General features: G+C 53.5%; 1 protein-coding gene across 1 annotated transcript; it reads right to left on the bottom strand.

The window, feature by feature from the left end:
• Positions 1-2,707: 2,707 nt before the first annotated feature.
• SPATA2 (spermatogenesis associated 2) lies at positions 2,708-12,338 on the bottom strand. The gene is made up of 3 exons (XM_044262851.1): positions 12,211-12,338; positions 5,248-5,694; positions 2,708-4,282 (listed from the first exon to the last, which is right to left on the bottom strand). Exons 2-3 carry the CDS (start codon positions 5,581-5,583, stop codon positions 3,056-3,058), a joined length of 1,563 nt encoding a protein of 520 aa, XP_044118786.1. The 5' UTR covers positions 5,584-5,694; positions 12,211-12,338; the 3' UTR covers positions 2,708-3,055.
• Between the last annotated feature and the right edge of the window lie 253 nt (positions 12,339-12,591).

The raw sequence follows: 12,591 nt of genomic DNA, 5'->3' as shown, positions 1-12,591 counted from the left end.
ACGGCTGCTCTTACACCACCTTCACGGTTTTGGCCATACATCTCGCTTTCAAGTCAACCTTCCTTTTAAAAAAACCCCTAAACTGATTTTTGAAGTGATCTACCATGGCTGCAGATGGAAAGCAGTATGGCCTGCTCCAGACAGAAGGCAACCGAACATCCGGCTCAGATTCTGCCCATGCCCAATACCCGCTTCCTCCTCGGTCAAGACAAGCTAGCAGTGAACGGACTTCCTCCTCGGCATTCAAATGGACCAAAAGAATTAAAGATGTAATTAATTTTTGTCATTATGTCCTCCAGTGTTACCACCAACAAACGTTTCTCCTGGAGTCTGTGGTCCCAGACCTAACACACACAGCTGAGGGGCGCCTGGGTGACTCAGTGGGTTAAAGCCTCTGCCTTCAGCTTAGGTCATGATTCCAGGATCCTGGGATCAAGTCCCACATTGGTATCTCTGCTCAGCAGGGAGCCTGCTTCCTCCTCTCTCTCTGCCTGCCTCTCTGCCTAGTTGTGATCTCTGTCAAATAAATAAAATCTTTAAAAAAAAGAAAGAAACACGTTGAGCTCTGCACACCTCATTTTCTGCACACCTTACAGGCGGGGATCGTAATACGACCTAGCTGACAGCAAAGCTGAACACTGTTACATGGGATCATGCACGTAAGGTCCCAGCATAACCGGCTCACGGTGTGAGCTCACAAATGCCGAATGCCGGCTATTGTCACGTCTCAGTTCTGTGGAGGAGAAAATGTGAGTCCTGTCATTGAAGAATGCGGTTTGAGCAAAACAAACAAACAAAAAAATCCAGGCAACCCAAACTTCAACAGCAGCAGGGAGGGAGGGACATAAAACCCCAAACGCCTGGTTTAATAATGGAAGACACTTTATTATTTTTTAAATCATCTCTCAACATTTCAATTCTTAGTAGAAATCAAATGTAAAACATCTGCCTTTTTAAATTAGCATATATTTTATCCAGCTCAATCACAGCAACCTCATACAATAAGGTACACACCAAGGACAGGGGCAGAGCATTTTCTGTTCCAGTCTGTGAACACAACAGCATCTCCGTGATGACGTGTGCGCCAAACCTTCTCTCCCAGGATGAGGTGGGCACTCCTGCTTCTGCCCACTGGTGGCACAAGTGACCTGGCATCACGGTTCGTAGAGTTCCCGTAGGCTGGAGCGATCTGGGAACGGAAAACTAGCAAACTAGTGCTCTCAGGAGTAAAACAGGCATCGACACTTCTGAAATGTGGAAAGGAAGAACATCAAAGATGATGACCCCAGAGTGGGCTGGTCTTAGTAATAAAGGGGTTGAAATTCAGCTGTATATACACATTGAGTATCTACATGTGCTCTACCAGATATATAAAAAAGAGCCATAGAAGATTTGGAAAACCTTAAAATCACTCGACCGAGTTGGAAGAACATCAGCAAATTCACAGTGACCTCAGGATTCAGCCAGATTTAAATTTGTTCAAGAGCTGAATACCTCCTTCTACTACCAGAAAACCCACTGCATGTAAATTCCTATAATATTCTGTACATCACAAACACTTATGGCTAAAATATAGTAGTTCACAACGAAGTGGTTTTATTTTCAAATTCTTGCCCCACTCCTGCTCTGCACCCCAAAAAGGAAGATCCAGGGGTCAGTCACTCAGAGTTTAAGGGGCCTTCAGGTTTGGAAGTGCTGAGGCTCGGCTGAGTGTCTCAGGAAACGTCCGTGTGATGGGCACACGCTGACTCGGGCCCACTTTTAGTGCAAAAAAGATCACTGATGTCGCAGAGTCCCGGAAACAGGCGAAGAAGGCTGAGATGGAGGGGAGGGGGAATCCCACAGGATTTTCCTTCTGAAACAAGACTCCAGAGGTTTGGAGTGCGAGGTTCACATGCAGCAAGAGACAAAGACCAGGCTGTCGATCTGCAGGGCGAGGGTCCTGAAGGTCACTACATTACTGCGGTCCACAGGTGCACAGACCGCGCCCCCCGACCCAGCCCACGCTAGCCCCCTAAGTGTACACTGGAGGTAGGTATATAGAGATTTATTGTAGGGAAGACAGTGGCTCTCCACCGACTCCGGGACATCGTCTGTCTCTGTCCCCACACTCTCCGCTCTATCCTCGGGCTGTGGTTTGTGTAGGGTACAACACGGAAGGGCACGAGACCCTCCCTTGGAAGACTAAAGAACCCAGGCCGTTTGTATAAATAGCTACATAATTCATGTTTTAACCACTTTGAAACACACGGTAAGTTGAATATTTATTTAAAAATAAATCTCAAAAATATCTATTTACAGTACAGTGAGAGGGGCATGTGCAAACAACAGAAAGGGGGAACAGTCCATCCTGCCATGGAAGGCCACACCTGGATGTGCTGGAGCAAAGCGCTCAGACACACGGGCCGCACCGAGCTGCAGTGGCAACAGGATGCCATTCAGGGACAACTGGACTCCGCCCACCCTGGAGACTTGGACAGGAGGAAGTCAGCGGGGCGGGGGCGTCCAGGTGGGGATCCTTGTGTTTGGGAAGGGGGCGGCCAAAGGATGAGCCATGGGAAGAGGCCCGGTGTGGCAGGAGGGCTCATTTCACAAGCCAACAGGCCTCTAGCTCGGCGCTCCAGGTGGGCATTTGGAGGTGACCTGGAGGGCCCTTCCCAGTCCAAGTTGGCTTTGGAGTGGTGGAGGTGGTTGGCGGGGGGTGGGGTGGGGGGGTGGGGTCTGGGGGGGGGGGGTTGTTGACAAGGGTCTCGGAGTTAGAAATCCTCTCCGTAAACAAAACGAACAACGCAACAGGAGTGGAGAGATTAGCAAAAATGAATCTGAACGGAAGTGCCACCCTCTCCCTTGTCAGGCGACAAAGCAGCCACCAGATGAAATATCTGGGCCACCCAGTGAACTCCCATATGGCGCAGCCAAGCCCACGATCCCCGACACCTACATGGTCAGATGCAGGTCTCTGCTTCTGAGATCAACACACTAACACTTCTTCCCCGGAGCGGGGAACCGGAAAGTCAGTGGCGTAGCCCTTGGAGCAGGGGGTGCAAGGTCCAGTCTATCTGTACACGAGATGGGAGAGCTGGGTGGACTTGTAGTTCAGCTGGTTGTTGGGCATGAACTTGTGCAGTTCATTCTTTTTGCAGCAGGGGTCGTAATGGTAGGCGCTGAGACAGCCGTCGCAGGAGACTTTCGAACACTGGGTGCAGGTGTTGGTGGCACCCGGGCGGTTGCAGAAGCCACAGCGGGAGGTGGCTGTGGTGGGGGTCTTGGGCTTCGGGTGGAGGTGCGGCAGCCGCTCAAGGCCCTGCGTCTGGCCAGCGTACTTCTCCCGCAGAGACGACCCATGGGCCAGGCTGTCGTGGGCGGAGGGCTTGCCAGAGAAGGCGCCGGGCTTGGAGGCTGGGGGACCCGCGAGCAGGCTGTCGCAGCGCTGGCAGAGGGAGGAGTTGCAGGACAGCCCGCAGTTTTGGCACTTGGACAGGGAGGACTCTTTGGCGGGGGGTGAGCGCTTGTGGTAGACGGGGTGGGCATCGTTTCGGACCAGCCACACGTCCGGCCGCAGGGCGTCCTGCCTCCGGTATGCGGCCCTGGGCTCCGAGTCTGTGTACAGATCCACGTCGTCCTGAGCGGAGAAGTATGTGCCACGCAGCAGGCCGAGCCCGTTGCTGGGGGAGGCGGACGGCAGGTCATCCGGGCTTCCATGGGGGGAGCTGGACATGGTCAGCAGCGAGGCAGACGGGCGAATGATCTCATCCTTGAGGTCATCCCCCACGTCTGGCGCCGTGGGCTCCTTCCGCAGGCTCAGCGAGGCCTTCAGGGGTGGCTTCCGGCTCTCCCAGTAGCTGTCGTAGGCATCTACCGACCTCGAGGGCTTGGTCACCCTCGGCTTGTAGTAGTCCTTGGCCGCCCGCTCGCTGGCTGACTTCTGCAGCGCCACGCGGGCCATGGAGGCCGTCAGGTGCTCCCGGCCCTCGGCCCGCCGCCGCAGGGCCTCCGAGCAGCCCCGCACATCCTCCGTGCTGCTTTTGCGCTCGTTCACCACGTCCAGCTCGGAGTAACCCTTGTCCTTGACTTGTGAGTGGATTTCCAGCATCTGCTCACACTCCACCTTGGCCAGAAAGAGCTCAAAGGAGACCATCTTCACCTGGAGGGTCTCCACAAGCTCCTTGAGTCTGTACGCAGTCCCTAACTCAGGCACGTAGCCCATGTAATGCAGGATGGCTCGGATGTCCTCTTCCAGTAACGACGACTTGACATAATAAACGAAGGGGCCCGTGTAGGTCTAAGGAGAAGGGGACAGAAAAACAGAGGCACCGTTTGCTTTCTGAGACACACGCAGAGCCGGTTCCAGAGCCCGGCACACCCAGGGCAGAGCCTCTGGGAGCATAGGGGGAGTAGCGGGGAGGAAGGATCTCGGCAACCGATCACTGCAGCAGGCAGAGGCTGGCTCAGCGCATCGGGCGCAGGAGACCGCATGGTACTCCTGCCTCGAGCGGAGGGTACAAAGCTGCCGGCTTCCCATACGGGGCTCAGCGGCTCTGCTCCAGATGAGGAGGAAACAGGGCAAACGGGCCTAAAGAGAAGGTATGAGAGTAGAGGCAGAACGCCCAGTGAGTGAGTAGAATATTCCTTTTGGGCATGTCTGCAAGTTCTGAAGAATAGTCTGGCTTTGTGGAAACTCTCCTGAGCCATCACCTGGCTTCGGAATGATTCCGAGTTCTCTTTCTCTCTTAAATCCATCCTCCAGCCTCCTGTCTATTACCACCCAGTCCAAACCGGCTGTCAGGGTACCCCAACGTCCATGGCAGCCTCCTAACTGTTCTCGCCGCCCCCACTAGTCTATTTCCTATCCAACAGCCAGAAGGATGCTTTGCAAATGGAAACCTGACCCTGGCCTGCCCTGCTTCCCAGCCTGCTTAGGGTCAATTTAAGCCCTATGCCCTGGGCTTCAAGGCCCTGTATCACTAGGGTGCTGCCTACCTTTCCAACCTCACAGCTTCATGTGAGAGCTGCCAGGGGCAGGGACCCAGTAAAGAGATGACACTGGTCAGACAGCAAGTAGGGAAGCCTCCCCCAGCGGGGGGTGGGGTGGGTAAGGGGGAGTATTTCCAGTTGTTATGGCAAAGGCAGTGGGGAAGACAGGAGAGTCTGTGGGCAGAGGAGGCAGTAATTGGCACAAGCCCTCTCAAGTGGGTCTGGGAGGAGAAGAAGGCAGACCAGTGCGGATGGCCCTTCCCTAGACCTTACCTTGATGCTTCTGAATTCCTTCTTCCACGGGTAGAGGAAGAGGTTGACGCCCACCGTTTCCAGCACACTGAAGGCGCAGTGCAAAGCCCGCAGGCTGGAAGAGCTGAGCGAGCGCAGGGAGCTCTCCACCACCTCATAGAACTGGATCAGCCGGAATCGATAGAAGGGATCCACCTTGTGTAGGCTGAGCAGGGCCGAGGCTGCCACTCGAAGGTACTCATCACTGCCAGGCCGCTGCTTGCTGGGGGTGGTGTCCACTCTGCCCTCATGGAACTGCACGTACTTCCGAAATAAGTCATCCTTATATTTCGTATCCATTGAACTGGGCTTCCCCATCTGATCCAGAGACGGGGAGGGGCTACCTTATCTCCTCCATGGTTTCTGGGTTCGAGGCAGGGCCATGGCTAAAAGCACTGACATGGTGCCCACCCGCACTAGGGGCGCGCTCTGGAAGGGGAAGAACAAGAAGCACGTCATTCCTCAAAATGGTCCACGTGCCCAAGCGTGGCTGCTGAGACAAAATGAGAGGCAGAACTGGCCTGAGCTACCCCAGGCATCACCAGCCCTAGGCCCCTTTCTGCTCATTCATTCACCACATTTACCGAACACGGACTATGTGCCAAGTTGTCGTGGAAATGAACAGGTCCCTGACTTTGCTGAACTCATGAATGAAGAGTACAGTTCGAACCTGGGTTTGCAGGGAGAAGGAGGAGTTTTAGAAAGGCCCCCACCCCCAGCCCGGGCAGTGGTAGTCAGACCTGAAGAATGAGGGGTTCGCTGGGCAGAGAGGTGGGCGGAGACCGTAACAGCAGCAGCACCGCCAGGGAGGAAGGTCCCGAGCGAACACTGTCGGCGCCTACTGTGCGCCAGGCACTTATGCACACAAACGCATTTCATGGTCTTAAATGACCCTAGGAGGCAGGATCCCCATTTAACAGATGTGAAAATTAAGACAAAGAAATATTAAGAAAGTGCCCAAAGATCTGGAACCACGAAGAGGCAGAGCTGAGCCCTAGCGCCTGGCTCTGAAGTCTCGCCCTTGACCGCCATGCCCTGCTTTCCTGAGGCAGGAAGGAGCTTGGCCTTTGAGCAGAAGGCAGGCCAGTGCAGCTGAAGCAGCGAGGGCAAGGGAAGGGAGTGCCCAGAGATGAGGCTGCAGGCACCATCAGGACAGGAGCCCACGCCCCAACAGTACATTTTACTCAAAGATGCACGGGAAGCGCCTGAAGAGCTCGAAGGAAGGGGGGGGGCTGTCCTACCAGGGATCGCCTCACCCGCCTTTGACAGCCTGCATTCCCCCATACCTTCATTTATTTATTTATTTTAAAGATTGTATTTGTTTTTTTGATAGAGAGAGACACAGCGAAAGAGGCAACACAAGCAGGGGGAGTGGGAGAGGGAAAAGCAGGCTTCCCACAGACCAGGGAGCCCGATGTGGGGATTGATCCCAGGACCCTGGGATCATGACCTGAGCCAAAGGCAGACACAACGGCTGAGCCGTCCAGGCGGCCCCCCTACACCTTTAGAGAGGTTTATAGTCCCACTGGGAGAGGACAGAACATTCTGAGCCAGGCTACACCAGATTTATACACTCTCGCTGTCTGCTTGGCCGCTGGTGAGTAGAACATGCACAGAGCAAGCAACAGGGTTGGTGCCAGAAGGCCGGGAGCAAATCTGGGTTCACAGAAGGCGCTGCCAGGGCTGGGGGGGTGCAGTGGGCAGCGCAGCACAGGCGTCACCAACAGATCCCAAAGCCAGACTGCCTGGGTGTGACTCTTGGGTCTGCTTCTCTGGGAAAATTACTCAGCCTCTGTGGGCCTCAGTTTTCCCCTCTGAAAACAGGGGTTGGTAATAGTACCTACAGTCCATATTTGGTGGAAGGTTATGTGCCATGAGTATATAAAGCTCTTCATAGAGGACTGGCTCGGGACAAGCCCTTGACACACACGGGCGGCTACTGCTGCTCTCTGGCCCGGCCGGCCCCCCTGCCACAACAGCGCGCATTCTCAAGAAGCTAAGATCAGAGCAGGCGAACATGTCCGCCCAGGAGGCGATGTACATTTCCAGCCTTGTCCGTTCTGACCACTAGCTACAGGCACAGGGACCCTAACTAAATTCCTCGTTAAGGGAACCCAAGCACAGAGCCAGGGGTCTGTGCTTCATAAGCACCTGTCTAAGTGCAGGAGGCTCTTGCTGGCTGTGGAGACCGCGCGGGACTGAGAAGGAAGCTGAGGGGAGGGGACAGCCCTGTGCAGGCTGTCAGCAGATCTGGCGTCAGCTCAGGAAGTGCTAATGGACTACAAACCTGGCAGCAACCATGAGGCCCATAAACTCATCCACATCTCGAGCCGCTCGCCTGGCTTCTCCTTTGGGAAGACTCTTGGAAGATCTTAACTATGAGGTGAGGGTGAGCTGTGTGGGAGAACTGGGGACAGAGAGGCCACCTTCTCCCACCCACCGCCCTGCCAAGGGAGCCCAATGCTTCAGGGACAAATACACTTAAGGAGCACAGGAGGCAAACATAAGTCCATTAGGATAAAATTCTACTGCCTGACCAAGGTCAAAGGCTTCACATGGTCTACTCCTGCACCCTCTCACAGCTGCCTTCCCTTTCCCTCTAAGTTCTACTCACAGGGACCTTTCTGTCTGTTCCTCAAACCCACCAAGCTCATTCCTGTCTCAGGACCTTTGCCCATGTTGTTCCTTTTGCACGTTCTTCCTCTATCCTTCCCATAGCCGGCTTACTCTCGTTACTCAGGCATTAGTTCAAATGTCACCCCACAGGTGCCTCACTGGCAACCCCAGCGCAGTAACTCCCAGCTTCCCGGTCCCTTGGGATCGGGATCCCATTATCGTGGGATAATCACCATCTGAAATTACCAACTTTATTTATTCATTTACTAATTTCCCTTCTCTTTGTACCCACCCCTTACCCAGTAAGCTCCACAAAGGCAAGGACCACATCTGTTTTGTTCACCATGGTGCCTAACACACAGCCTGGCACACAGTAGGTGTCTGATCAAACAGGCGAAATGAATGATCGATTCAAGATGCCACTTCTTCGGTTTCTCACTGAGCTCTCCCAAGAATCCTGAGAGATCAGCTGAAGAGAGAAGGAACAGAGAGGCTCCATGACATGACATGCTGTAAGGAGCCAGGGTAAGGAAACCCAAGATTCCAAGCCTGCCCTCTGAGGCACTGTATTCCTTCCCATACCCTATGATTTCCGAGTTCAACAAGTATTTATGTAGCACCTATCCTGTGCCAGGCTCTAGGATGGGTGCAGTGGGAAGATATGGGGTGGGTAGGGGGCAGCAGTTGGGAAGCCACAGCCTCGCCCTCAATTCTAATTGAAAGAGCTTATTATCAAAGGTATTGCAACCCAAGAAAAGACATCACTGTCCTTGCTATTAAAAACGCATATGGGGGCGCCTGGGTGGCTCAGTGGGTTAAGCCGCTGCCTTGGGCTCGGGTCATGATCTCGGGGTCCTGGGATCGAGTCCCGCGTCGGGCTCTCTGCTCGGCAGGGAGCCTGCTTCCCTCTCTCTCTCTCTGCCTGCCTCTCCGTCTACTTGTGATTTCTCTCTGTCAAATAAATAAATAAAATCTTTAAAAAATAATAATAATAATAATAAATAAATAAATAATAAAAACGCATATGGGGGGGCGCCTGGGTGGCTCCGTGGGTTAAAGCCTCTGTCTTCAGCTCAGGTCATGATCCCAGGGTCCTGGGATCGAGTCCCGCATCAGGCTCTCTGCTCAGCAGGGAGCCTGCTTCTCTTCCTCTCTCTCTGCCTACTTGTGATCTCTGTCTGTCAAATAAATAAATAAAATCTTTAAAAAAAAAAAAAAAACGCATATGGGGGCACCTGGGTGGCTCAGTTGGTTAAGCCACTGCCTTCGGCTCAGGTCATGATCCTGGAGTCCTGGGGATCAGAGTCCTGGGATAGAGTCCCACATCAGGTTCCCAGCTCCACAGGGAGTCTGCTTTTCCCTCTGACCTTCTCCCCTCTCATGCTCTCTCTCTCTCTCTCAAATAAATAAGTAAACTCTTTGGGGCGCCTGGGTGGCTCAGTGGGTTAAGCCGCTGCCTTCGGCTCAGGTCATGATCTCAGAGTCCTGGGATCGAGTCCCACATCGGGCTCTCTGCTCAGCGGGGAGCCTGCTTCCTCCTCTCTCTCTCTCTGCCTGCCTCTCTGCCTACTTGTCTCTCTCTGTCAAATAAATAAATAAAATCTTTTAAAAAAAAATAAGTAAACTCTTTAAAAAAGCAAAAAAAAAAGAAAAGAAAAAAGAAAAAAAGAAAATGCATATGTATTTACCATTTTTTATTCACCTGAGAGAAACTTCCGCCCTGTCTCTGGCCCCAGGGACTATTTTTTGGTTCATCTGATAAGAATTTAAACAGAGGGACATCAAGCCTCCTAAATACTGCTGTGGTTTTTCTCCAAGGAAGTCAGCTTTGAGCCTATAGAGGCAGATTTTTTTTTTTTTTTTAAACAAAGTCAGCCACCCTCAAGCTCAGTGTCTGCTGCTCTGTAATCACACCACAGTCCACACCCTTGTTTGTTGCTAGCACACAATAAACAAGGAAAAGGGATCTGAATAGCCCAACTGGTGTTCCAAATCCTAAAGTCAAGGAAAGGAAACCAATCTATGATGAATCCTGAACCAACATAGGCAGGTGAGGAAACAAGTGAAAGGAAATGAATGCTGAGATAAGTAAGGAAAGAGAAGGAGCGAATAATCACACAAGGAAAGGAAACCAATCTATGATGAATCCTGAACCAACATAGGCAGGTGAGGAAACAAGTGAAAGGAAATGAATGCTGAGATAAGTAAGGAAAGAGAAGGAGCGAATAATCACTGAGGTCCTACTATGAGCTAAGCACAGGGCCTTCGGCTTTAACTGCATCATCCCACTTAACCCTCATGACGTTAGAAGGAAACCAAGGTTCGGCCATGAAACCACCTGCGCAGTGGAGCTTCCAAGGGTCAGAGCTGGAGTTTGAATCTGGTAGGCCCTGAGGCCCAAGGCAGAAGTGGATTTGAGGCCCAAACCTAAGTCCAATGCCAAATCCTTGACTCAAGCTCTGAGCTAGGCCGCTTCTAGGCAAAGCCGCCCTGCGGCACCTGCTGGACAGCTCTACTTGAAAGGGCTAGGCTAAGTTAGAACACCCTATGGCAGGACGAGCAGAGTTAAGTTCTAAAAATTCCTATAGTAGCAAAATTCACATCTTCCCACACAGAACGGGGCTGGAAGAGCCACAAATCTCTTTATGATGTAAGCTCAAGGGCCAAGGGAAGAGGCTGGCCAGAAACCGGCCAGTGGTGAGGCAGCTGACATCATCCCTTCTGAATACATTTTCTGAGAAAACAGGCTGCATTGTAGCTGGTCATAGCTGGTGTCTTTTCTGAGCACAGAGCCAGCAATTTATTCCCAGCACTCTGCGAGAACAACAAAAAAACACACTCTCTGCAAAAACAGCGTGGTTACAGGAGACTAGACAGCGCAATGACAGAAGCCGTTAATTTCTCCAAGCAACCCAAGAATTGGAACATCATGACGTGCCAGTCTGGTGGAGGGGGGGGGGGGAGAATGGCACTGTGAACATCCCTAACAGCGTCAGGCGGGTGCCCAAAGCCAACAGGCCTGGTCAGCACTTCCTGCACCCAAAATCTGGACTCCCTTTGAAAAACAAGTTGATGAAGAGAAATATTACATATACAGTCAGAGAGGTGGCGGCTTTTTAAGGATTTTTATCTTTCTAAAGATTATCTTTCAAGCATCTCAAAGGAAAGCTGTATCTGTTTAAAACCTCACTGAAAGGAACTGAAATGATCTGGGGGTAGCAAAGCATTAGCTTGGCTTTACCTCAACAGGCCCATTCAAGCAGAACGCTCCCCAAGCAGCATTTGAAGGCACCCCCTCCCTGCACAGCCAAAAGCTATTTTGGTCCCAGCATTGCCCCAGTCCACAGGTTTACAGATCTCTGGTCTAGCTTCAGCCAGCTCTGAGTTCCCTCAGCCTGCAAAGAGCACCGAGAGGAGAGCAAGCAGTTCAACCCCTCCACCTCCTAACCCGTCACTCCCGTGCACTCAATTCCAATTCTGAAGCTTCTGAGACACATACATCTAAAGCATGCTGCACTGGTTGTGAAACATCAGAGGATCTCCAGACCGCAATCAGATTCCAGAGAAATTCAGAGGCCTTGCAAACCTCTGAATATAACCTCAGTGGTGCTGAAAACGGGCTTCCTTACTGGCAGCTGCCCCACAGAGGGGCTCTAAAGGAAGTAGTTTCGCCTCCCCGCAGGGGCAGAAGCTAGCGGCTGCTATTCCCAACCTGGTCATTCCTACGGCCTCTGAGGGCCATACCGGTTGTGAAAAACACCCCAGTCCCACACTCTGGCCTCTTTCTGGGTGCATGAATGAATTAAGAGCAGCTATCATTTACAGGATGCCTGCTGTATGCCAGAGACCGTGCTTCACAAGCATCATCTCATTCGATCCCCACCACAGCCTTAGGCACGTTCACTTCCATTTAACCAATTAGGCAAATGAAGCTCGGAAGATGAAATGACTTGTCCAAGGTCACACAGTGAGTACAAACCCAGATCTGCTGCCAGAGACTAGGCTGGGGACCACTGCGCGGCAACTGCCTCCCGGTGGAGTCAGGGTGGCCTCCCGCTTGGTTAGTCCCCGAAGAGGGGGTGTTCCTGCTGAGCTGCCCTGAGCCACCCATGGCCGGTCCCAGGAATCTGCGAGGCAACCCTCGGCGGAGTGAGGATCCTGAGGACAAGCTGGGCTCTCGGGAGGCCGAAAAGGCGGGGCCGCCCGTCGCCCCCGCCGGCTGCGAGTGGACCCCACCCCCGGGTCGGCCAAGCCCCGCCGAGTCAGGCGCCCCCTCTGCGCTGGGAAGCGCCGGACGCCGTTTCCGCCCGCGGCCGCCCCGCCACTCACCCCGGCACTGTCGCCGAGGACGCCCGGGTCGAGGAAATCCAGAGGGAGCCGCGGGCGCCGCCGGAGCCGGGCCCGCCTGGGCTCTCGTCGCTCCGGCCGGCTGCAGTGTACCGAGGCCAGAACCCCGGGACAAGCGGTGACCCGGAAACACTCGTCCAGGAAGTGACGTCCTTCGGAGGCGGGTCCAAAGAGAGGCCGGGTCGCAGCTGCGCGTTGCGCCGGAGAGAGGCCGACGGTTGTGGGCGGCGGAGGAAGAAGCGGGCGGCAGGAGAATGAGCAGAGGAGTAGCGGAGTCCGGCTCTGGGGCTTGGAGGGCCGTCGCCGCGACTGGGGCTAGACCCGGAAACAAACGGGCCGGACGTGACGCAGGACAGCCTCAGG

This window comes from Neovison vison, chromosome 8 (genome assembly GCF_020171115.1).
Source record: "Neovison vison isolate M4711 chromosome 8, ASM_NN_V1, whole genome shotgun sequence".
Taxonomy (NCBI): domain Eukaryota; kingdom Metazoa; phylum Chordata; class Mammalia; order Carnivora; family Mustelidae; genus Neogale; species Neogale vison.
Note: the sequence above shows the minus strand (reverse complement) of the source record. Positions and strands in the feature narration are given on the sequence as shown.

Coding starts and splice junctions, on each gene's coding strand:
- SPATA2 (XM_044262851.1), bottom strand. CDS start 5,583: ATGGGGAAGCCCAGTTCAATGGATACGAAATATAAGGATGACTTATTT. Junction 4,283..5,247: donor AGGAATTCAGAAGCATCAAG/GTAAGGTCTAGG, acceptor CCTTCTCCTTAG/ACCTACACGGGCCCCTTCGT.